General features: G+C 41.3%; 2 protein-coding genes across 9 annotated transcripts in view; both read right to left on the minus strand.

Annotated features, from left to right (window-relative positions):
• Positions 1–3,417: 3,417 nt before the first annotated feature.
• On the minus strand, positions 3,418–7,279 carry LOC311273462 (uncharacterized protein). Its single transcript, XM_084380546.1, has 7 exons — positions 7,226–7,279; positions 6,283–6,413; positions 5,924–6,046; positions 5,605–5,632; positions 5,399–5,437; positions 4,693–4,822; positions 3,418–4,606 (listed from the first exon to the last, which is right to left on the minus strand). Exons 1-7 carry the CDS (start codon positions 7,260–7,262, stop codon positions 4,525–4,527), a joined length of 570 nt encoding a protein of 189 aa, XP_084236672.1. The 5' UTR covers positions 7,263–7,279; the 3' UTR covers positions 3,418–4,524.
• Positions 7,280–11,110: 3,831 nt separating this feature from the next.
• The window catches only part of ldlrap1b (low density lipoprotein receptor adaptor protein 1b), a 36,639-nt gene continuing 21,186 nt past the window's right edge, over positions 11,111–26,563 (minus strand). Inside the window, exons 5-10 of one of the 8 annotated variants that reach the window (XM_084382067.1) lie at positions 25,369–25,441; positions 20,467–20,562; positions 17,937–18,031; positions 17,462–17,496; positions 15,080–15,111; positions 11,111–12,807 (exon numbers count right to left, since the gene is read on the minus strand). In XM_084382067.1, coding sequence (XP_084238193.1) covers positions 12,761–12,807; positions 15,080–15,111; positions 17,462–17,496; positions 17,937–18,031; positions 20,467–20,562; positions 25,369–25,441 — 378 coding nt within the window. In that variant the 3' untranslated portion in view covers positions 11,111–12,760. Of the gene's footprint in view, positions 12,808–13,538; positions 14,363–15,079; positions 15,112–16,300; positions 16,628–17,461; positions 17,497–17,897; positions 18,032–20,466; positions 20,563–25,368; positions 25,442–26,563 lie in introns of those variants that run through there. The other 7 variants (XM_084382065.1, XM_084382063.1, XM_084382062.1 and 4 more) reach the window with 7 other exon arrangements.

Genomic DNA, 26,563 nt, shown 5'->3' on the forward strand with positions numbered 1-26,563 from the left:
GAAAAATGGTAAAGAAAAAACAGTAAAATGTAACATACAGTGGTAGAGTAAATAAAAGTATTCACTCCCTTGACTTTCATGTTTTGTTTTACCGCTATTAATCAGACAACTAAAAAATAAAGAAGAGACATTTTATGTATATGAGGATGTAAAAAAAACATTTATTCGAATCATTTAGAACTGAATTAATGAATAAACTTCAGGCCCATATTTTTCCAAACGCAGGACAGAAAACATGTTGGCTTGTTCCTCACTGTGATCAGGGGGCCTTTCATAGGTCTGTCAGTCCACTGCCAGCAGATGGCAGTGATACATTATCACAGCAGCATGTTACCTCAAGTCTCACTCGCATGACCTACAGTAACCCTGACAAAGAGACTGATGTGATGATTATGATGTCAGTAATGGTGAGAGGCATGTAGTTCAGATGAAGTTTGCTTTTAAAACTTGTTAAAATTGATCTAATGGTAAGATGAGGGCCAAGATGCAATATACATTTAATTTTAAACTTTGTCAAAAGCTTTGTTTATCTTTATAAGGGTTATAAATGTCCACACTGCCAAGCATGGTTTCCTGAGTGTTACACACACACACACACACACACACACTCACACACACAGACAGATGTTCAGATCACATGATTTAAGACTAACAACCCCCTTTGATTTTTCCGTAAATTGACGTCCCCTGAAATCTGAGCCCTGTGTGTTCTGGTAAATTATGAGATTTTACTGTTGCAACTACTGTCAGGATACATCTTGATGAACAGTTCCCAGAACAGCAACACAACACACCTCCCCCACTAAGCTGTAGCTGAGTCATTTCTCAAAAAATTATCATCACAAAATGTGGTCATGTGTACTGTATGCCTCGTGCAGAAAAATGGTCAAAAACATCCTGTGTGCTGTGACCTGTTTCCTCCTGTCTAACAAAACAGTAGGAAGCCTCAGCTTATTTACACAAGAGACTGATCACAATTACGCAACTTCCGCCACAGATTCATTTCACTATTTGAAATGAATGAAAGAGATTTAATCTTTAATGTGTTAGGATACTTCAATAAGTGTGAAATGAGGGTCAAGATAGATACATTCAGTCTGCTGAGCTATTTAAAAATAGCCCAGGTCGGAGAGGTTTAAATTCTTCAATATGATCACTGAACACTGATAATGGAAATCCCCATTGCTCTCGCCAAACTCCTGTGTTGTTGATAAACATTAGTGTTGTCTTAGCAACCACCAGCTAGTGCTCAGAGGTACACAGTACATCTGGTTCTTTGTGTTCCTATATTGGCCCAAATAAACTGCATGACCCAGACGTGGGGCAATATGTAAAGCTCACCTGTACCCATGAGACAACACAGCTTCAGAAGTCAAATCCAAGCCAGTGCCAGAGCAGGGTTAGCCCTGAGTTTGTGGGGTTATCCCCTAAAATTGACTAATAAACACAAGGTTACAAGGTGCCAGTGTGAAACCAGATGCCATATGTTTCAATGGACATTCAACACAGGGCTGGTAGAAATACAGTGTGAATCTTAGGTCCCTGGGTTAAGGTTAACCATGGGTTAACAATTTGTGTGTAAGAAGGGGCTAAGTTATCCCAGGTTAAACACTTAACCCAGGGCTATCTTTGGCCCTGGACTAAGAATTTAACCTGAGATAATATGCCGTGTGACAAGCTGTGTGACAAGGTCCTAAAAACAGGCCAGGATCCTGATGACTTCAATAGGCGCGTTTCCACCGCAGGAACTTCGGGGTAATTTTACGGGGCCGGCCCCGTTGGTGCGTGTCTCCACTGCAGGAACCTCCCCCACAGGGCCATTTACAGGAACCTTTACGGGGGCCAACGGAGTACTTACTCCAGGGTAGGTACTCCGTTCGGCCCTGAAAACCTCCTGGGTGGGGCTTGAGGTTAACCCGGCGCTGATTGGCTAAAGCTAGAGCAGGCTCTGACGCCATCAGAAAGCACCAAAACAACCGGCATTTTTAAAATCCAGCAGAAGGGGAGCATTAGCCTAGCAGACGCCGCTGTAAACAACAAGAAAACAGAAGATGTACAACAAATGGACCGAAGACGAGGTGCAGGCGTCACGATCGAAACTGTCGCACAACGATTACGCGGCAATCGAAACTCATGACGCCGCCGAGGGGTCCGACTCTGCAGTGGAGACACGACCACTGAGAGGGCCGAGTGAGAGGACTGTTCCTGTAGAAGTTCCTACCCCCTCCTTTTACCAGGAACTCCTGCAGTGTAAACGCGGCTATTGCATCACACACAGAAGCCTGTGCACAAATATTTTTTACTCCAGCAGTTGAAATGGCCGTCATCATGGTTGAAAGAACATCAACTATAACTCATTTTTATTCACTGAAGAAATTCAGAATGTAATACTCTTTTTGATTTGCTGATGATACACACCAGTATGTGAGTAAGGAGATTACTGGCATTGTTTTCTTTACACTTAAAGCAATGGACACCATTGTACTGAACGCAATGTTTCATTTCGACTAATGGAGGAATCCATGCTGAGATGCTGATGTGTTTTAAGCCATCTTAGTGGCACTGCTCTAAGGATGGTGGTGTTCAGTCTATTGGTTGGTCCAGTGCTTCTGTCAAATCAGAAATATCTCAACAGCTATAGGATGGGTTGCCATGACATTTTATGTCTATTCATTAGGAAGAATTTTAATCACTAAGGTGATCCCCACCTTTTCAAATTCATCAAAAGCTGTGTTTAATGCTAACATTAGACTTGCTACACTAAACCACTATGGCCATCATCATGTTAGCGTTGCCACTGTCAACATGTTAGCATGCCGGCATTAGCATTTACATATTGTGTTGTGCCTACACACACCCAAACTGTCATCATCTGTAGTCTTGGTAACTTATTGTTTATGAGTCAGAGCCACACAATCACAGCAGGTGTAAAGTCTATTGACAACTCTCATCTTTATAAGTACTTAACACAGCCACCTCCTGTTGTTTGATGTTATGTTTATAACATCTGTTTATCTGACTGCATACCTTACTTTGAGTAAGAGGTGACAGATGACATCATCATGAGGTTTGTCAGACAGGAATTCCTGTTCTCATTGGCTGAATCAGTCACACCACCACGTGAAGTTTACCTCATCACCTAGTAGGTGTCACACGACTTCCTTCTAGACTTCAGGTCATGACCCCAGCGAAGCAGAAGTGGAGAAGTGGTTTGAGTAGTATCTTCTTGTCTCCTCTCTCACCTCACTCACTTTCACTGGCTGAGGCATATCACCAGATCTTAGGACACACCCACTTATCCTATTTCTTTGGGGAAAACCCTACACCTACTGTAACATTACATCCGACAACACTAACAATAAAAACAACAGCGATTTTCAAATTTTAGTGTTTTTATAATAAGGAAAACAAATCACAGTTAAACAGCTGACACACAGTATTGATTTGATGAATAAAATTCATAAAGCAGACAAAGTTAAAAGGACTCATGATGAATAATTTAAGACTAAAAGATGAACAATGACTGGACATAGCCTCCTCACAATTAATGCAATCAAATACAGCTTCTGTATAAATATAAATAATATAAATACTAGGCATCATTAAATAATTTATATTAGGTATATTATGTATACACCAAATGTATTTATGTAACAGTATGAAATATAAAGTGTATACATAATAAGATATATATGATATACAGTACATCAGACATATTTTAAAAATACAGTATCTCGGATATCTATATCATCTACACCTGGCAGAGTTTATATAATGTATCTATATTTCTCTGTGCAAGGAATGAGTGAGGTATGTCAAGTCTTCAGATAAACTTTCAGAGGGGTGCTGTAATGCTGTAGGACACTGAAAGGGCACTCCCTGGTGCTGCAATACAAGTTCCTCAGCTTCCACAGCTTCGTTTCAAGTAAAGACCAATAAGGGAGTCCTGACGGTTCCTGGGGAGGTTACTGCATTGCTACTGGGCCTTGGTCCTCAAAGTGCACTCGCTGGTGCAGCAAAGAGTCTGAGAGCTTCCACAGTCTCGAGAACAATTCAGCTGTGCACCAATTCAACTACTGGCTGTGTTGTTGTTTTTTATCAAGGCTGAGAGTGTTAAAATACTGTGCTACTGAGATTTAGTGCTTCAATGTCAAGTAAAAATGCTTAAATGCTCTTTCTTCTAAACATGAGACTGATAAAAGGCCACATGTGGACTAATGAAGGGAAAACTTTTTGGGCATATTAAGTCTCTCATATCTTAGTCTTAAATGAAACAGTGAATGAAGCATACAATGCTAAGCTACATGACAAACTGTGACTCAACATCTTTCACAATCATGTAAGTCTCTGCTTTGCTAAAGTGATACACAAATAACCATATATACCTAAATCACATTACTGCATATGATTGTTGAAGCTATCAAATATATATGTCGGCTATATAATATAAGCAGTTCCCTTGAACTTCTACTACAGCTGTAGCTTGTCGACATGATGGCGGTGAGGTAATAAGAATTACGTCTCTCACACATTCCCCATCTCCACATCAGGGTCATCCTTCTTCACAGCAGTGTAGATGCACCCACATGTGCTCCTGCTGCCACAGCTACAAATGACAACAGAGCATTATTAAAAACATGTCACATGAGGGCAGTGCATGTCATTTTTGAGCATCATTGAACTTAAAAATACCTGGGGATTTTATCTCTGAATTTGTAGCACAGGAAAACTGGAAGCAATACCAACAGGATAAAAAAAACAAAGACAGCCACGGCAGCAATGGCAGCAATGGCACCACTCGGGAGAGGGTAGTGGGAAAACTCTGTCAGGAGCAAAGAGAGTGTGACAGTTAATCTACAATCAGACACTTTATTTCACCTATTTGTGTATTCAAATAATGTCATTATTACTTAAAAACAATTAAAGTCCCTCTTGGTAAACAGTGTGTCCTAATAGTGTCATAAGTTCGGTCCCTACAGCTTCAACATGTTCTCGTTGCTGTGGAGTGGGAGCAGAAGAAACTTTTCTACCGGAGGCCTTCTTAAATCACAACTACTTGCTGTCTACTATTTATGAATGGAAAGTGTTGCATCTGCGATGTTGCAATTGAACTTCAAACTCAAGTACAAAGGCGCTCCTGCGTTCACTCACAAACAAACAGGAAGTAACGACACATGATGTAATCTTACAGTCTGAATGGCTTGTGCTTAGACTGCAAACCACAAGTCAGACTAAACAAAGGCACTGCTGACCTTTCTGCTCACTTTAAATCATGTTAAGACATGATTTAAAGTCTGATTCTTATCTCCTTAGCAATTCATATGTTTGGTAGGACGTAACCCATAACTTGCACAAAGATTAATTACTATTTAATGTATGACTTGAACTCTATTCCTACCTTTGTCTTTCAAAGACTGAGCATTTTCAGTGCGGTTGACTGTAAAAAAGAAAAGAAAAAAAGAAACACATCAATACATTGGATAGATGGGAAAACATATTTCAAAATACTCTAGATAAAGGAAGACACTGATAACATCAAAGATACAGCTGGATGAGTGAATGAGACAGAAGGTAAATGTGAGAACAAAGAAAACGATCACTCACTCAGACAGCGGGCAGCGAGACGCTCCCCCTACAGGGAGAAAACATAACGGTAAGATTATCACTGCCTGGAGACCGGCGGAAACAATTTTCAACTTCATAAATTCAGCTCCATACTCCATCTACCGTTTCTCTCTTCAGTCTCCTAAACTCACAATATTATTTGGACCGAAACAGTTTACCTCACAAAATCCAAAGAACATAGTTCTTAATTGAATCATTTTTACAGCTCTCATATGTTTGCACGAAAACAGCTTAATTTATGAGTTTGTTAGTGTGAACCGTACAGTAAAGTTTTTTTAGCCTGTTAAAAGTGTAATACCTCTGAGACAATGATTCCTGTGTAGACGACCCCTTCAATGAATTCGGAGGTGATGAGAATGGTGTCGGCGTTCTTTAACACCAGCCCAGGGTTTTTCCCCTTGTGATCAGCAATCACGTGCCACTAAAGACAATATAGAGAGGGGGGGGGGGGTCAATGAATCGCACAAACCAAACTGAAACAAACCCTCAGGCACATGCATGTCCCTGTGAAGGTACCGGGACATAAAGGTAGTCTTGTTGTTCATCATCAATAATGACTACACTCACTTCAGGTGTGCCTGTGAAGGGCCCTGCTGTGAGATCTCAACGAAAAGTCAGAAAACAATGAGGTTAACTCATCTGGATGGTCCAACTTACAGTTGAGTTGGCCCATGTGTATTCCCAGTCTCCAGCTGAGACTTGAGGCAAGTCTGAGGCGCTGTATGTTGCTCGGCCATTATCCAGAGTGACACTGCAGTTGAGTGCGTGGCCAAGTGTTAGAAAGCAGGCTGGGGACAAAACGACAAACACGTCACCAGAGGCCAACATCTGTGCGATATGGACAATTGTAATAATACGAACAGACACCTGTGAAACATGACATTAGTTTACAACACAAATGAGAATTTGACTGCCACAAATACTGATGAATCAAATAACTAAAGTTAGAAAGTGAAATTTAAAAAAATGCAATTTTAACTATTAATGTGTCTCAAGGATTTTTGAAAGCCGGCCAAAAGAACAAACAGTCACGTATCACTATGCGGGTATTCCCCCGTGCCCTGTGCCAGCTCTCCTCCTGCCCTGCACTGAGTTGATCACACCATAACACTAAGCCCGCCCCCTTACTACGTACAACCGCCTGTCACTCCCTCCACGTGTGTGTGTGTTTATAACCCAGTTGCTCTCTCACTCTCTGCTGATAACATAAAGCGTCATCTGTATTTCATCCGCTCGACATAAACGTTAAATAACGACGTAGTATAAATACACAATGCTTTAATAAACGCTACAAAGTAAATGCTCAGTACTCCTCAAACCATTTATCATGTCGCTACAGAGTGGTTAACATCCGAGTGCGCTATGTAAACGTCGGCGCTATGTAAAAAGGTTTCCTATTAAAATATTAATTTCACATCGGTCATCGTGCACAGCTCATAAAACGAGCTGAGTGTGTCATGCAACCGACTGACGCGATAAAACGTTGCTACAAAGTCAGCAGAGAAACCTTAAACACTGGAGGTCTTGAGACTTTGTTATTAATGTTACAGGATTTGGTTTCAATTAACCGTTTAAATGAAACATCATTATTATTACTCACCTGAAAGTAACCACAGCTCCAGCATCTCGTGCCTCATCCTGCCTGTCTTGCCGCCCCTTCTGTATGAACCACTTCTGAAGATGTGTCTCGTGATCCTTGAGAAAGCCCTTCAAAATAAAATGGCCGCTGATTTTTTTAACAGCGTGCGACAAGTGACTGAATCAACAGCTGTCCAAATACAGGCATACGTTACGGTGGGCATTAACAACTGTGAATTTATGAAGCGCACCAAACAGTGTTTGAGTCATTGAATGCAGCTTTAATGATCACGTTCGGAGTCATTTCCTGGTTTTCTTTTATTTTGAAAACCGGTCTGCAGCATTGTCAAAGTTTGGAAGTATGATGCAAGCGGGAGGAAACGCAGAAATTGGATGATGAAATGTACTTAATGGTACAATAGTAAATTGGATTGTTTTATTTCGCATATTTTGACCAAATAAAGGGCACTGTGTAGTTATTTCCTCCTGCTGAGTCCGTTGGCAGACAGATATCTGCTCTAATCTTCATCTGGATTATATGTCTTTAGGTCAAGAAATGTATTCCTTTTTTTCCAGAGAAACAACAAGTGCCTTGCTACATGATAATATCTGCTATTCGTGTGCATTACCTCTACTGTAAATTACTATTTGAATAAGAATTACTTTACAAATTGTGACAGACAATGATTGTTAAGATGCATTTAAACTCATCTGCAGCAAGAACAGTTCAGTTGAGGCTACTGGTTTCCCCCCTTCCTGCTTTCTTTCTTTGATTTATGAACAATGTCTCTATAGTCGTTTGTCAATGAGCAAAGGGTCCTGCAGAGGTGAGGTGATTTGATCTCATCCTCTGACACCTACAACCTCACTTTTTCTGAGCAGGAGGTCCAAGAGAGTGGTGAACACAGGTACTGTACATAAATCTAAATAAGTTTGATGCTGACTGACGTTGAATTCAGATACGGTTCAAAATGGGGGAAAAAGAGAATGTAACTAAAAAGATTTTCATACAAAAAAAAATTCAAAATATTAAGATGTTGCTGCCCAAATAGAGTCCTTTAACATATACTCTAGGCTGTATTGTCTTTCTCTAGTATATAAAGTAAGTAAATAACATATAATATGGCACCACTGAAATTTTTACCTCACCGCTCCAAATTGAGCCACATTGAAGGCTTCAAGATTGCTGTGGCTCAAAAGAGGGGAGCCATGGAGTCATAAGTAGCTAGCCGTCTGGAAACAAGGTTGCGCCACCTGGAGGAGGGCAGGGGCGAGGCCAGGGGGGGAAAGGTTAGGACGATTCCAAGGGCCCGGCACTGACAGGGGGCCCTTTGAGGGGCTAATAATATTATTATCTATCTTGAATATTTTAATCTGTCATGGGGCCCAAGATTTCTGGCGGCGCCCCTGGAGGAGGGTGTATGATGTTGAAAGACCCCAAACACCAACATGCCAGGAACATCACTGAAGATGTGTGCAGAGTTATCAGAAGATCTATGTACACAGTCATGTCTCAGCTTGTAAACATATACACTGCTCATACATACACTTTCATAAATGTCATGCTGTCTGAGCAGCCTGCTAATGTTGTCCTTCTCTGGTAATGTAGATGTAGAGGCATCAAAGAGACACTAGACTGCACCACTGAGAGGACAGTGTAGCATGAAGAAGGTTCACAAACGTCTATTTATCTACTTCTACATTTTCCAACCACCATTTCTCCTCATCATATCAAAATTGTCTCTTTGTGCAGTGAATGGAGTGAATTCTGTGTCCTCTTAGTTCCACTGTGTTGAAGTCTTGAGGGTTCACCACAATGTCCTGGACCTGGGGGTTAGTGTGAGACTCAGAGTCTGGAGGAACAATAGAAAATAGCCATTTTATTAACAACTGCTGAGATGAAAAATTGCCAATGCTCAAGGTTGATATTGTGGTTGAAATGATTGTATTTCATTGTAGAGAAGTGAACAAATAAAAGGTGGATCAACAAAAGGTTGTTTGTTGTATTTTTTAATAGAATGATAAACACAAAATAGAGTATAACAGTCAATCTATTTCAGCTGAAAGGACGGACTTCTGTACAACAGAGCAGTTCTGTGTTTATCAAAAAATAATTGTGATGAAAAAAGGCACAATGGTCAGATATGACTAAAAAGGTCAACTCGGTGTCTTCAATCGATGTCCTCTGTGAAATAACAGGAAGAAGCCGCAGCGACAGGAAGAATGGATTACACACTCTGATTTCGCCTATGTTATCTATTATCTATTTAAATTATCTATTTACTTCCTGTTAAATCATCAATACCACAGTTACAATGTTTGATTTAGTTAAAGTTATTAACGCAATTCATTTCAATCATGACGAAAAGTTCAACAAGAGGAAAGTGTGACAAAAAATAGTTCCCTTGTTCACTTTGCTACAAACACACGAAAATACCATTTTACTTGACGGTTTACATACACTCGTAACGAACATGAAGTACAGTATATGATGGCAGTCTTCAGTTCCTATGATTTCTACAGCTCTCATTTTCTGTGGTGGAATGAGTGCAACACAAACTGCTTTGTCACAAAAAACATTCATGAAGTTTGGTTCAAGTAGATCTGCTGCTCTAAAGAAAGTCAATGGAATAATGACGAAGGTGGTAAAGAAATGGCAGAATTGAGATTTTGACCAACCAGTTTATCTCTTCTTCTGTCAGAAGGGATTGGTTATTGAACCAAACTTCATGAGTGTTTTTGTGACAAAGTAGTTTGTGTTTCACTCAAATCCATCACAGAAAATGAGAGCTGTAGAAATCATTGGAACTGAAGACTGCCATGTTTGTTCTTTACAAGTATATGGAAACTTTTGATCATGACTGTATATACTGTGTAAACACATGGTTTTGGCTCACTGTCACATCTCTCATTCAGTAACATGGTACTAACTCAGTGCAAACATGATGAGCATGAGGCAGAGAGAGAAGCATGATGAGGATGTGAACACAGTGGAGGACTACATCAGGTCCTGCTGCAGAGAAACTGATGAAGCACAGGGATCAATCAACTGTGGGCTGCAAGTGAGGGACTTTTCATCCAGACAAGTCACAAGTGTGTTAATGGTAAATTACCCTAAAAGTGATATAAAAAACAAACAAATTAACTGTCATCCCATATTTTTTCCAAACTCAGGATGGAAAACATGTTGGCTTGTTTCTCACTGTGCTCAACAGGTACTTCAGAGGTCCTTCATCACAGCCAGCAGATGGCAGTGCAGTCTCTCACATTGCAACAAAAAGCTGTCCCACATTCAACATTTTAACTGACCTATACAGTAAGATGTTTCTAAGGTAGTCAACTTATTACATTTTGAATGTTTAGTGTAGCAGTTCCAGGGTAAACTGAATGTCTGTCATGATAATAGTTGTTGAGATATTGTGATCCAAGGGAGAGGCAGATTGATGCTGCCTCTTCTGTATTTTAAATTTATATTGTTTTTGCAGTCTGACAAAACAAATGATCTGAAGAAATTGCCATTTATTTTTTAAGGAAAATTATTTTCACTATTTTCTGACCTTTTACAGAACAGAAATTCATAAATTAATCAAGAAAATAATAGGCAGATAATGAAAGTTTTTTTGGAGCTCTGAAAGGATTCATAACTCAGTGTGTTGCCTTAGATAGTGGTACGATTACTACAACTAAATTTTGTTTCCTGCCTCAATAAAAATGTTTTCTTAAGGGAAATAAACTGTGGGTTCACTGAAGAAATCAAACATGTATTTTCCTGTATCTCATCCTTCTTTTTACAGTCTGCTTATGTCAGTAGTTCTGAAATATTCAACCCATTTACCTCCACTGTATTGGGGTGTCTGCTCGAGTCTCAACAGCAGATACCTCAAGACCTCGAGAAATGAAACCTGAATACCTGCATGGAAAGGTTTATTTTCCTTTGCAATGCATGTGAACTTAGACCTTAATAGTAGAGCCGTAGTTGAGTTCACTTGTTTGTGCGTACTGTTAAAAAGCCCAGAAAGTAAAGAGGTACATCAGAGTTTACAAAAAATTAAATAATCTCACTATGAAATAAACATCACACATACACACTTTGACTTTGATTAAAATTTATGGAAATTAATGAATTAAATTAAATTCATACATAAACAAATGCCAAAAATAACACTGGGAACCATCCCCCCCGGAAAAAGAAGTAAACTAGCAAAGTCAATGCAACAATATAATTTAACATAGAGTGCAGATAAAACACATTTTCCCTCTTGGACTTCATGTTTTGTTCTTCAACTATGAATTTTGTGACTTGCTAACATGGTCAAAGAAAACACTGTAATGTTAAAGTGAAAAGAAAACAACTCTAGACTTTCCCATCCAAGTCTTGTCCATGAACCACAGAGAGAATCGCAACCTTTGGAGAGTCACAGTTCTCTACAATGATGATAAATCTTGCCATTGACCTCAGAGTAACGTGATTATTGTGATTCAAAGTTGTAAAACAATAAAACAGTAAAAAGTCCAAGGGGGTTGAATAGAGACACTGTATATGCATCTAAATAATGAGTTTGAGTTAACGGACATAAAATTCCCTCAAATAAAAATATGCGCTTTTAAAAATTAATGAATGCTGAGTGCAAAAATAGATTTTGCATTAGAAAAAAAATAAGATTGTCATTTTGTCTCATCAACTCACACACACACACACACACACACACACACACACACACACACACACACACACACACACACACACACACACACACACACACACACACACACACACACACACACACACACACTTTTTTAAAGCTTTTGTTGCCCAACAACAGGCTGAATCCTTGAAGCACATAGGTAGTAACTTTACTGCTTTGCCCAATACTGGAACTGCTGCATCGGTGGCTTCACCGGCGACTTTTCCCTCGTATCCAGTTCCACTTCTCCATCTCTAAGTAAAGCAAGTATGTGACAGCACCCTTCTTGACCTTTACCTTAGTGACACGTAATGAACTGTTCCAAACTCATCTCACACCATAGTTCTTATGTCTCACTTTGTACATTCACACCTGCGCACGCACACACCCAATTTGTTTTACGCAGTGTACACAAGCACATACCACATACCACAAACACATTACAAACAGTGAATGGGTAAACAGACACAAAAAAGGAAGTAATACACTGACTGTAACAAACATTAAATGACTGCATGTCGTTTCATAGAAAAGGGGTAAATTGGTTTGTATTGCTTTGGCCTGTTCTGAGAGCAGCCTGCTCGTGTTGTCCTTCTCTGGTTGTGTTGATGCAGAAGCATCAGAGAGCCACTGAGAGGACTTGGCAGCAGGGAAATGGTGGGAAACCCTACTGATGTCACAAATGTCTCTTTTGTCACTCCAGTTTCCATCCATGCTTTACCACCATCTCACCATCTCACATCATTCCCTGTTTTTCTTGGCAGAGGCTTCACATTAGAACCCAAAAGTGTCTTTTTGTGCAGTGAAGTCTGTGTCCTCTTGGTCCCATTTGCCTGGGGACAGGCACTCTTCAGTGTTTAAATCCTGAGGGTTTACCCCAATGTCCAGGACCTGGGGGTTAGTGCGAGACTCAGCGAGTCTGGAGGAACAAAGGAAAACAGACATTTTGTTAACAACTGGAAACCTGGTTAATGATCAAGATTCCTTGTATAATGTAATGAAAAGAATCCTGATAAAAGCAAAGTCACATGTAGTGATAAGACTGGTTCCCTTCATGAACTCAACATGAGACAGAATTATATATCTTAAAGGTCCCATATTATGGTCATTTTCATGCTTTTAGTATGGGAATCTAATAGAAAATGTTTATATACTTTATATAAAAAAAACAAAACACATTGTTCTCTTATTGTCCATTGCTGCACGACTTCTATTAAGCCTGTCTCTGTTTTAGTGCCTGTCTCTTTAAGGCCCCCTCATGAAAAGCCAAGTCCACTCTGATTGGTCAGCTCTCATGGACCTGAGCAGGCACTGACCACTGTGGGTACTTCTCATTTCACCTACATTGTTTCCAAGTTTCCCCTCATAGACGCGAGGAAACCACGAGAGCTGAGAGGACCGAGGAAATCTGTTTTAAGACAAATGAGAGGTCCTTTCCTCTGGGCGTCACGTGAAGCGACATCCATTTCTGATGACGGCTGCAGCTGGTCACAGCTGGATCCATGGATAAAAACGTGTGTAATTTAAAGTGTAATCAGTTCAGACATGTATGTGATTAAAGTTATAGTGAATATAGTTGTGGCCTCCACTTGGAAATTAGATTGTGATGAACATGATTCATGGATGGCTTCAAATAAATATATGACTTCTTTTGCAGTTAGTACTCTGCATTATTTCACCTGCTGTCTCTGCCCTGCATTATAACCAATCCTGTCCTGAGACACTCTAAAAGCTGGATCTGTGTCCCGCTTTGCTGTCAGGTTTTGCGGTTTGTGCGAGTCCAGTTCCTGTTTCATTCTCACAGTTTTATCACTCATTAGACATGTCGGGATGTGATTTCTTCCGATATCCTGATTATTCATTTATGTGCAAGTGAAGCTTCGGTCTGTCTACACATTACACTTCCGCTGGATTTTTTGTTTGTTTGTGAACCCACAACCTTAAAGTTCAAACTGCCCCTGTGACTTTCTGTCTGTTACCTGTTTAACACACAGCTGCAGTCTGTATTTATACTGTGTACTGTGTCTGCTCAGAGGCACAGGAACCATTTCAACTCACAGAATGCATTTATATATTTGTTCATTATTTGCCTCTGTATGCATTGATATAAGAATAAGAAGAAGAATGTTTCAGGGAAAACTGAAGTGATGCAACATGTGAAAGCCGATGCTCAGGAATGATCAGCCTCACGTGTTTAAAACAGACCTAAAAAAAAATGTTTCCAATAAATGAAGATGTCTGTGGTCCTGTTGTTCTCCTACAACCAGGCTGACACATGTTAAGTCGCTGGTGAACCAGAAAACAAACAAAATATAAAACTTGTTGGTGATAGACTCGAGTTTAATCTGATATCTGTCTTCACTCCGGTATGAAACTCCAGTCATGTTGTGATGTGCGTCCAATCAACAGCTAAGGGGGTTGGGTTGGCTGGTAAAAGACTTCCGTGAAGGCTGCTCTCGTGTCCTCGCTCCTCGCTCAAAACGAAAAGTAAGAGAAAAGAGAAGTACCGTCTCTATCTGCATCAGTTCTGCTTGTGTTTTTGCAACCACAGCTGTGCAGGGAGCTTGGCTGAAGGCGGTGACTGCATAGTTGTGACATCCCAACCTAACATAAGTGGCTTGTTTAAAGGCACTGTTTCTAAATATGGGCCGTGTGGATTGAGCATTTCATTACTTACACTGCATTTATATAGCATCTAGACCTGCTTCATAATAAAAAAAATGACATGGAAAGGAAATCTCACTTTCTGCAATATGGGACCTTTAAACACAAACATGTTAGATCTACATGTGAACACACACCATTTTTTATTCACCATGACATCTTTTAGCCAGCGCCACAGCACTGGCAGAGTGCACATCTGATGGATGTGAGGCGGACACACATGAAACATTTGTGATGAAGACGTGGACACAGTGGCAGACCACATCAGGCTCTGTGGTAGTTGTCTTATGAGGCTCAGGGATGGATCAAACTGTGACAATGACAATGAGGGAGTTTTGCCCTCTGATGCATCTCTTAGTAACTTTTACAAGACTTGTTAATGGGATATGGCCATATAAGAATGTGTGAAACGACATGAGTTTTAATCAATCTGGATGAACACTGATATCCAGACAGATGAGCAGGTTTGATAGTGGGCTGACTTGGGGAGAATGGAAGTCACTACATCTGGTGAATGACATTGTTACCTGAGTAGGATTCAAAGCTATCCAGACTGCGGCTGGGGGTGTAAAGGAAACATCACAAGTCAGGCAACAATTAAAGTCTGAACTATTCTGAACAGCATTATAGAAAAGCTAATGGATACATTTATTGTGGCCGCTGTGACTTTTACTTCCAAATTCTTATGTCATTGGCAAACAGGTCTATTTAACCTCAATCTTTACAAGATAGGAAATAAATAAATTGCACATTATACCAAAAAAATGGACACAGCCACAAAAATTTAAGTTACACAAATATTCCTTGTTTCCTCTTTAAAGGGGCTCTGTGTTGTGCTTGAAGCCAGTTGTTAGTTTATGTTAGACTTCATTTCTAAACTAACATTAGGTACTGTTGCTCTCTGTTAGCTGAGAGGCACTGAGGCGAGGCACTCAAACACGTGCATAACACGGAAAATCCAACCGAAGTCCGAGTACATTACACATTGTTACATACAGCCCCTTTAAACATTTTACAATTTTAATTTTCCATCTTGTATTGTTCAGCATTTAAATTTGGTAAAATCAAATCACCCTTACAAAAACAGTACTGGTACAAATTACAGCTGTAATGTTTATATTCTACAACATGTGGGCTGTAGTTTAATATAAAAAAGCCATGTTTACTGTAAAAATGTAATCAAGTAATACTTTTTTAGCTCCATATTAGTTAAAAGATTTGAAAGTGAAATCTGGTTTGAGTAAAATTACCTATTTTTTGTAATCTAATTATGTTATCCCAATTACATGTAGTCTGCTTCCACCAAACCCTGCGCACATCATACTGATCTTCCTGTTATGATCAACAGATACTCTACATCCTCAACTGTTCAACGCCTTAACACCAGCAGATGGCAGTGCAGTCTCTAAAATGCAACACAAACATCTCAACATATGAATTTATGCAGTTCATAGTGAAAGAGGGCAAAACTGCTCATCTAAGAGAATTTAAATGTCACTTGTCAAAAAATAAAAAGGAATTTAAAGTTAGCAACATCCACTTTGAACCACAGGATTGAAACTTTGTAGTTGCAGTGAGGCACCAGATTTTTCGGTGATAACGGTCACATGTTGGGAGGCATACAGAGTACCTTGATCAGATTTAGGATTGCATAATCTGTCACTTGGGAAGCATAAAAAACAATAAAGTAGCAGTATATGATGCATGTGTTTCTCAAGATTAAGCAAAGTTACACCCTCTGACCCCTCTGCTGTTTATAGTCTTTTTTTATTTAAACTACTCAGAAGGAACAGTGATGACAATACAGGTTTTTGCTGCTGAACTATAAGCGATCTGTTAATCAAGAGCTTATTTTAAACTTCGCGCTAGCCTGTATGTGCCACACACCAACTATCAGGTACAGTGACGATAACACAAACACCTTCATTCTGCAATATCCTCATTAACAGAATGTGACCTCAAAGTCAACCTGTGCAATCAGCTGTTCCTGATGGACATCAACCTGTCCCTCGGGCCCCTGACTTTCCTTCCATTACAGAAATCTTCATGTGGGTGCATCTCTGCTCTGGGAACATCTTCATTAATCACAGAGCGGGAGATTAACGGCGTTAGGGTGCAATTACAGTGTGTAGTCAAAAGAATTGCCTGATAACAAGGCTAAAATGGCCTCTTAGCACTTGATTACAGCGACTGAAGAGCCCACTCTCCCTTTCACTCAATTAAAAGTGAGAGAATAAGAAGCCCCATTGTTGAATTAGCAGGGTCAATGAAAAGCAGAGCCAAAGGAAATAAATGCACTCACTAAGTGCTGAAAGACGGTCCCAAACAAACAGCTGTAAACAGTTGCACTGTGCAACCTGACGGTGGACCACCACAGCTCATCTGAGTGTGCTGCCGATACACGCTAAATTGAAACATTAATCACAGATGACTCCAGCTCCATGCTGATTAGTTTGTTGATGGCGTAGACGGAGTTTAAGGAATTCCAATCAGCAAGAGGCAGCTGGCTTCCCACTTTACCGTCAACCTTGAACCTAGAGAGCCCAGAGTCCTGATCTTCTTTCAGAGTTTTTCTATGTGTGTTTTTATTCTAATACAACACTCTAAAGACTATTATTTACCAAAAATGACCTACCCTCAGCAGCCCCCTTTGGTAATCACAGGCTTAATGAGCTCCTGTAAAAATCAGTGTGTGAGCCTGAGATGTTGGTAAACTGAGCCTACAAAAGCAGCATGACTCAGGGTGGTTGTTGGCTGCGACCAGGCCTGTAAACTGAGCCCGTCTCCTGCCTGTGGGAGTGCACTGGGTTGGGCCAAGCAGAGGCAGCCCTAACCACAGGTGGTTATTTCCAGACCAGCAGCCTGTGTGGCTGTGTTTAGGGAAAACTCAAAATCACAGTGAACCTCACCTTGAGAAAGCCTCGTCCAGACCGTCCTCCAACTCCTGCAGGACAGAACATACACATGACGGTTAAAGATAAAGTTCATGTCCTGACAGATAATAAGTAGAAGCATATTTATTCACCAGATGCTGAGACACAGACAACTCTTGCTACTTTTTTCCAGTTTCAAACTGGAAGTGAAAGTCTTAGGAGGTTAATCTAAACTGCCTGTAGCCCCACACCCTCTCCTGCTATGTGACCATTATGAGGTCAGTCTCGTCAATGGGTTATTGTCTGACTCTGCATAGCAGCGGCACAACTATAGCATCCACTCCTTGAAATACAGCAGGTATAGTACATCACCAGGCTAACTGATCAGTGTTTCCTGCGTGGCATTCTCGTCTTCCCATCTTATCAAGCCTAAGCAACTGAAACTTCCTGGCCAGCCCGACTCTCATCTTACCCATACAGTATTGTTGTTCTCTGTTGCGTGATTATGCACCATAAAGGGATCCGATTCAGTCTGCTTTGTTCCTGAGTGGACCAGCGCCACGTTGGCTCCCTCTGCCAAATCCAGAAGTTTTGCTGTGGCTACCTCTGTAACACAAAACAAACAAGCAGCACTTTGAGAAAGGCTAACATATAAATGTGCTAAACTTGACTTGCAGCCTGGAGACAACAGTGTAATATTGACGATAAATATACTCCCAAGTGCTCATTTGATTGGATCCTCTGATTATCATACAGGAAACAGTAGCCATGGTATTTGTTAAAGCCCACTTTAACTTATGAAGGCTCTAATGTATGTCATGGATGCAGCCATCTGTAAATTGTCACTTTGTGATTAGTGAGCATAGAGTAACCCCCTGACTCGCACGCCTAACCACGGTGACACCACTGATCTGTAATGGGATTGGCTTGTAATGGCCCTGGCTGATGATTAATGTGCGTCAATAACTTGTGTCAACACTAATTTCTGTCTAGTCTTTAGGCTAATGCTGCCCGTAGAGACCTGGAAAAACGTAATGACTCTTCTAATGACAGCACAATCCGACTCCGTTACACTCGCTCTTCAATGCTCAAACTTAATATCGTTAAATTACCTTTTCCTCCCATATTCTACATTTCAACGAGAGTCCCTTCAACCTGTCCTCTCTGTCAACACTGTCTTCAAGGCATTTAGAGTATTCTGCTGTTGTGAAGAAGGCAATCTTGTGGGACTAGGACTGTCATCCAAGGGGAAAGAAAGGGGGGATCAAGGCTCATCTGTTGGTAATGTCCTTCATCTAACAGCTTAGATGTTTGTTAAGGTGGAAGTGGGGCTATGGGAGTAAAGCACAGCTGGTACATTTAACTAGAGCTGCAATGATTTGCAAGTAATCAATGGAAAGGAAAGTAATCTGCAAAGGATTTACTGCTTCGCTTTGTCATTTCGGAAAGTAAATAAATGTCTTTCTATTCTAAACTCATGGTTAGACAAAAGCAACGCAGATATGTCACTTTCAGCTCTGGAAGCTCAGGTCAGAAACTGTGACCATTTTTTTACTATTTCTGAAATGTTATAGAATAATGGATTAATGATTAATTGTGAAAATAACTAGCAGATCAATCAAAAAGTTGAACAATAGTTGTGGAGTTGGGACTGTGTAAAGGCAGTCACTTTCAGGCAGGCAACAATCCTGCAACAATCAGAGACTAACACAAGAAGAAGTGGCATTTCTGTCTTCCGGCAACTGTAAGAGGCCTGGCGTCAGGGGAGGGTTGAAGGTATCATGTCTCACAGATAAAAGCTGACTCACCTCTGACAACGCCACTGATCCTGAGAGTCCCTCTGACTTAGCAGCAGTGGAATGCCATCTGATCAGCCAAAGTGAAGGGTACATAACTGTAACCTACTAAAGTCCTGTTGTCCCCAATCACTGCTTTAGAGAAATGCTCTGCCTGTTTCAAAAGGCACTCAGAAGCTTCCACCATGCATTTCTCTGCGGTACAACAATTTTTTACAGAAATGCAATCCGCTTGCAGCTGGAAGACGCACCGAATGGTCAGTTGAGTACATATCGCACACCAGTCCTCTCTGTCACTAGAATCTGTTTCCAAGTCCTACTTTGTTGAGTCTTCTCACCATGGATCATCCTTAAAACCTGTGTCGGCAACTAAAACCATAAACATTCAGGGCCACATATAGTGTCAGAACAGATTTAGAGAGATCCCTCTCTGGCTGGAGGCCACCTGGCCCGGCAGAGGGGGACACTCAGTACACAGCTGATGTTTTCAGATGTTTTCCGGAAAAAAAAAAAAAAAAGGACTGCCTCTATCTCAAAACCTCCAGCAGCAAAAGGAGGTTTTTCAGTCATACGAAGTCTGACAGGAAAAAGGCACGCACAGAACAGACTAACAAAGAGAGAGCATTATGAGGACTAAGTGTACAGCTATTGTGCTACGGGCAACAGGACGTTCAGATCTCATTGTATCTGAGGCTGTGGACAAAATGTGGCGCTAATAATGCCTTTAGGTCGTCTGGCTCACTGGATATCAACAGTATGTTCAGAAAGCCTGACCGAAGAAAGCGCGCCCCAAGCCCTGGAATCTTATAAATCTGATCGACAAGAAGGTCACAGGAAATGTGGGTTTCGTGATTTTAACACAAACAGAACCATAACGGTACTTCCAGAGTCAGACTGAATGTTTGTCCGTGAAGAGCTCTCTCTATCATCATAAACTGTCATGCGGATCAGTGAAGACAGATTTGTTTTTAATGGGCCTCAAACACAGGGAGGGAGCTTAATGTTTTCAAATTAAAGAGAGCTATTATCATCATACATAATCACTTTAAAAATGTCATTGGCTGTTCACTGTAATGATGCTAGCGAGAAAGAATAACCTCGAAAAATTCAGATTGTCGTCAGCTGACCCACAGCCTCAATATCAGCCAACCTTTGACAAGCGGCAACCCTGCCCCGAGGCTACGGTTGCTGCGATGTGGAGGGTGAGGGGGAGAGAAAGATGTGATGATGGGTGACACGACTCACCTCCTCCCTTCAGGCTACCCAGGCTGGCCGAGCTGTCCGACTGCGAGCTACTGGCTCCCTCCCCGTCTGAACCCGACTTCACTCGTTTCTCCTTCTCTGCGCGTGGACGACAGGCAAGTAGAGGAAGACAAAAAGGGAAGGAAAAAAAGAGTGGTTAGTGAAGACAAGCTGTAACCATGGGGTCAGTGCACTCAGAGTGCATCTATAAAGGGAACTGTTTACTTTTTCTAGCTGCTGTACAAGTGGATATTACATGTTTCGTTAACGAAGCATAGAACGTGTAAACAAGTTACTCAAGCCATCTGTCAATTGAAACCTACTGTAGGAGGCCTGGCCTTCAAACATTGTAACACATGCTTTACTTCATACAGCACCAAGTACAGTAACTGCAGCATTTAAATAGGGGAGGCACAGCATCTGGGTCAGATGGATAATAGGCTCTGCTCGCTCTAAACACTCTCACCTGCCGAGAAGAAGGTTTTTCTACACAGTGCAACGAACAGCTTTCTGTTTGCTGCACAACACTGTTCTCTTAAACTCAGTGTGCAACAATGCAGCTTCAGAGCCCCTTAATCACCCCTCGGAACTGCGCTGAACGTTAACCAAGGACTAAAACACTTTTTATAGACTAAGTTTTATGAGAAGGTAGAAACTATGATGACATATTACAATTTAACAAAAAGACAGTGGTAAAATTTAATTTGCAGAAAAGACAACACCATTATACAGGTTAATAACTTACATTATCTTAAGATTATACTTTATTGATGGGGTCCAAAAGTCTGAGACCACTAGAAAGCTTCTTGTTATGTCACAGAATGCTTGGCTTCCTTATTCTTCAAATGCCCGCCTATATGTTCAATAGGGTTGAGGTCAGGTGACTATGGAAGAAAGTCCATGACAGTCTGGACTCCTTGGTCTTCTTTGCTCTTCAAGTAGCTCTTGCAAATCTTTGAGGTGTGGTTGGGCTCATTATCCTGCTGCAGTATCAATCTTTCTCCAGGACTGTGTCAATTCTGGAGGAGGCAACACAGCCCCAAACTTGAGTTTTCCCACAGTTTGATACGCAGTGGTATTTTTCTCTCTCTTGCTTACATACAGCCTTCTGTTACTGACATAAATCTCTAACTTTGATTCATTAGTAAATAGGACTTTTTATCTTTTCATCCACTGTGAAATTCTGGTATTTATTAGTCCACCTCGAGCATTTGGCCTTGTTTCCTCTCCCGAGAAGTGGTTTAGAAACTGCTACTCGTCCCCTGAGACCACTACAAGACAGCCTTCTTTAGAAAGGACTGATTGGAATCTAGAGTTGTTTATTTTGCAAATTCTGTATCTGGGAACTAAGCTTGATGGATCATCTGATAGTCTGGTCACTTTGGGTCTGCCCAATTGTGCTTTGGATACAATTTGATCCAGTTTCATGCACTGCCCCCTTAGAAACCTTAGTCTAGCCATGATCTGATGCTCAGAAAGCCCCTCATAGCTTAGAATAACAATTTAACCTCTGACACTTTCATTTACTCTCTGAATCCTCAAACGTTTTACTTAATTCCAGGTTTACGTCACAATATAAGGGATTTGGTGAGATTTTTCTCTAGAGATACCTTGGTCTAAGACTGTCTAAGACCCACAAGAAAATCCGCCCCATATAAAGCACATATTTAACAGGCACACAATGCAAACCCTTGGTGCACTGTGGAGCACCTTTACATGAAAAACAAAGAGTCTTCTCTTCTACTTTCCAATTTACAATAATGTCTAGATTGGAAACAGCAGACCCACAAAAGATCTTGCAAGAGTGATCATTTTAACTTTCCCTGACCCTGAGCAGGTGTTTTTGTGCCCAAACCAACCAGATCTTAACCACATTATTGTTACATTATAAAACATCATTTCAAAAGGTAATTCATTTGACAAATCTTGCAATAGTCTTGCAAATCTATGGTTACAACCCAGCATCGACCCTATTTCACCTCTCATCTGCACCTACATGAGCAGAAAATATACAACATTAGTAAATTGTTACGGTGGATCCTCTTGTTTCAAATGTTACAGCCATGCTACGATTTGAAACAGACTTACTGAAAAAAAGTAAAGAAGATTTAAGGCCACGTAAATATGTTTGCCCTGATGTAATTAACTTGAGATATCCTTTATGATAGAGCTGGGAGACATGATTGTGTTCAAAGATGTTTCAGTCCTCTCTCACTGAGAACCCTCATCATGCACATTGTGAAACACATAAGTGTCAGTTAAGTTTGATTAATTACTTCCTTAATCGTTGGCTCTGACAGAAGCTGCCTTCTCCTTATTACAATAAAGTGAAACACTGAAGACATCAGTTTCTGCAGGAACAGCCGCTTTTTTTGGTTCCCGTGGATCCCACACAAGTTCTGTCTCAAATTATATTCAAAATTATCTTTTACTAAGCTTATTGTCATCAAGTACTCCTAAAATATCTTGCATCTGGTAGAACATTTTGGCCTGAACAACATCTCCTGGTAGTCAATACGATTTCTGACTTTTTCCTACTTTGGGACTAAGTCTATGCACAAATGCATGCATACACATCTCTGCCTTAACTCAAATATCACAGGAAAACATGAGACTGCTGTGATGAAGTGTGATAAAATGCTAACCCAGCCTACCTCAGACTTTCAATACTGCAGTTACAGACTAAAACTCAATTTCTGTCCATCCGAAGAAACCTGCTTACAGCAAGTAGGTGTTTTTATTTCATCATCATCCTCGGGGGCTAAAACATCCCATTTCCCATGAGCCCAGGTAGCTTAGCGATGGCAGAGTTACAAAAGCTTCCCCAGGCACACGTTTTCCCGCATGGCCTTTCCTGTGCGTAGTTTTCCGTCTGACTTGAGGATCAAACTCCTGCTAAACATGGAAGCAACCCTAAACATAACCCAGTTCAAAGCTAGCTGTAGAGTTTACAGGGAATATTCTATGAACAGAGATGGGAGCTGTAATATACAGAGGAATGTGGGTCAGGAATGTGTGGTGGGCTGTGGAGAAACACTGTGGGTGGTAGAGGAGAGTTTGTAGGAAACAGAAGCAGGAAAACTAGACTCACATACAGTAGATACCCCCTCTTCCTGCCCCCTTCCTGCCCCTTCCTCTGGGTCTTCTAACTTTCATGAAACAGACTCGAAAGGATCTTTTCCCCCCCCAAGCTTTCTCTCTTCCTCTCTGCCACAAGAGAACACCACTACTTCTATTTTGAAAAATAATCGTCCTTTCCCCTCCACAGCCCTGCTATCAGCGAGGCGTTGGTTCCCCTTCATCAGTGACACCACACTGAACTAGAAGGGAAACAGCTTGGCAAATTAAAACGGGTCACTAGACTTGGAAGAAAATGAAGAGGAGCAGAGGTGAATGTTGAGGAAAGGAAGGCGCAAACAAGGCAGCAGATTTTAATATTCAACTCAAAAGTACAAACAAGCCAATGAAGAGGCGTGAGGCAAGGAGGCTGTGGCCTTGATCTTGGGGAAAATAATCCCTCCCCAGAATGGAAATGTGCCCACATGAAAACATTCCTGAACACCACAGTAGAAGAAGAAGAAGAAGAAGATGTGGAGTAAAAAAAAGGCTGCTAGAGTTATCATACAGTGCAAGTGTGTGTCTCCAAAGGACTGAATAAATAAGCCCGCCTTCACATCAGACAGGATCAATGGCACCGACACTGAATCTGTCAGGGGGTTGAGCTCCCACTGACACACGCGCACAATCATTTTCCTTTCTCTCTTACACCCCGACACCCCTCTCTGCCCCGCCTTTCATGCTCTCTTGCCCTCTCTCCTCATCCCCATCCCCCTCTTTCACTCGCCTCCTCTTCGCCCGTCTCCTTCTTTATAATAAACCGAAGCGAACGCTGCGATGGGGGGAGGAGAGGGAAAAGAAAATAACTCGACAGGGAAGGGGGAGCCAGGTGCAAAACAAGACGGACAGCAACAATGGGTAATCATAAAATTCAAAGAGCACCTACACAGCAACACCCATGTAAATACGGTGAAGAAGAGTGGGAGGTGGCGATGCAGATGCCAATATTATGTGGCGAGAACCACTCATTTACTCTGGAGTCATACATGCAGTAAATTACATGCGTGTTCTGCTGAGCTGTACAAAAGAATGTGTGCGGCACCGTCCCTACACAGCACTTTGACTGCCCGAACACGCCCCGTCTGCTTATCTCCTCTGTGTGCTCAGACATTTAACGAGGTTGAATGGTTTACAAGTTTGACAAAAAAAACAAAAAAAAACAGAAAAATAGAAATATAACGTGGAGAAAACTAACAAAACCCAGCTCCCACACGTATGACTACTCTTCTCACTGTGAAGGAAACAGAAGATTTACTCCAGTCAGCCCACCTCTGCCCCAGGCTGGCCTTGATTCCACTCCACCCCTCCTCACGTCGATACCAGGATGAGTCTTTAGCCATGACTTAGCTGCCTATTATAAAGAGGCATCACTAAACTAAAACAGGTCTCTGTTCTCTCTGGGAGATGATTTAACCACTGTGGGGGGGGGACTGGTTGAATCAATGGGGACATTCCTCTAATGTGTGTGTGTGTGTGTGAGAGATAAGAACAAAGGTGACTGTCAGGAACAGCCGAGCGGCCCTCCAGTATTTCACATGAACCCTTCTTGAGGATGTCAAGGCCAAGGCCAGAAAGGAAATGTATGTCTCCATGTTGTGCCAGAAACATCGGAATAAAAGACAGGATTGCTGTTTGGCCGCTAAGAAGGAAGAAAGAGGATGTACACAATAAGTGGAGAGAATAACAACAGTGGGGGAGGAGAGGGAAGAGGGAAGAGGGAAGAGGAGAGAGACGTTTTCACTCATCCGTCACACTCCTCTGGTCATTGGAGGAGGCGACCATGCGTACCTTCTTTGGCAGCCTGCCAGAATTCAAACGCCACTCTGAAAGCCTGAGCCACTGTTAGGGTTACCGCCTGCGCCTGTTGGAGACACAGACAAGAGGGAGATAAAGTGAAGAATTAAAGGAAGATGAATAATACTCATATGCATCTCATCCACCCGATGGAAACGGGAGTCAGGAAGTTGAGGGTGAGTTAAAAACAGGAACTGGCAACATACACAAGGAGGAGTTCCTCCACAGACACTTGAAGAGGAGGAAGAGAAAACCCGTGAGCTCCATGACAAGTTGTTTATGTAACTGGGAGGATACGTGGCCTTTTGGCTAGAACTAAATTGGTGAGGGGAAGGAAGAGGAGGGAGTGGCTCACTCGTTCTCCAAACCTCCAGGGATGGAGAGAATGCCAGAGAGAGATGACAACCTCCCCACCCTTCAAGCTCTCACTCCTCCTCTTTCTCCTGACTTAATACCTAGACATCTGCATGCATACAAGGAGAGTGTGACTCAAAATGTGGCAGTACAGTTGTTCTTAGGTCTCTTCGCAACATACTGTAGCTGCATGAAGTGCTTACAACAGATTGCCAAGGGCGAAAGCTGAGTCAATACCTGAATGCAGAATTCTGCCCCATAAGAATCTGTAGCCTGTATTCATAGAGACAGTCTGTAGCCTTATTTCACAATACATGTATTTATATGCAACTAATGGCTTTAAAGGAATAGTTCAAATTCTTAGAGTTAGATGGGAAGATAGATACCACTCTCATGTCTGTATGCTTAATATGAAGCTCCAACCAGCAGCCAAATAGCTTAGCAATGGAAACAGCTAGTCTTAAATACTAAGCTAGTTTTAAGTCTTAACTGTCAAAAGGCAACAAGATACAGACACGTATCTGCATCTTGTTTGATTACTCCAGTTGTTTGGATGTTGTGTGGGGTTTTAGCTGGCCAAGAAATAGTCCAACACACAACCACACGTGACAGGCAATAATAATTTTTACACTTGGGCTTTTCTATGGATTAATTCAGCTTTAATTGAGCTCTAGAGGTGATGGTAGGCAGATTCTGACCTTCGGAAAAAGACATGCTAGCTCTCTCCCCTTGTTTCCTATCTTTATGTTAAGCTACGCTAACATGCCGGCTGTAGCTTCATATTTACTGCAATTAACAGACAGTGTGGTATAGATTTCCTTATCTTACTCTCTAC

The sequence above is a fragment of the Pagrus pagrus genome (assembly GCF_965226575.1).
Source record: "Pagrus pagrus genome assembly, chromosome: 18".
Classification (NCBI taxonomy): domain Eukaryota; kingdom Metazoa; phylum Chordata; class Actinopteri; order Spariformes; family Sparidae; genus Pagrus; species Pagrus pagrus.

What these genes read in the sequence shown, in the direction of transcription:
- LOC311273462 (XM_084380546.1), bottom strand. Translation starts at nt 7,262, where the DNA reads ATGAGGCACGAGATGCTGGAGCTGTGGTTACTTTCAG. An exon ending in CAGGAATCATTGTCTCAGAG is followed by an intron (nt 5,633 to 5,923) that starts GTATTACACTTT and finishes TTCTCCCTGTAG; the next exon opens with GGGGAGCGTCTCGCTGCCCG. An exon ending in TCTCGCTGCCCGCTGTCTGA is followed by an intron (nt 5,438 to 5,604) that starts GTGAGTGATCGT and finishes TCTTTTTTACAG; the next exon opens with TCAACCGCACTGAAAATGCT.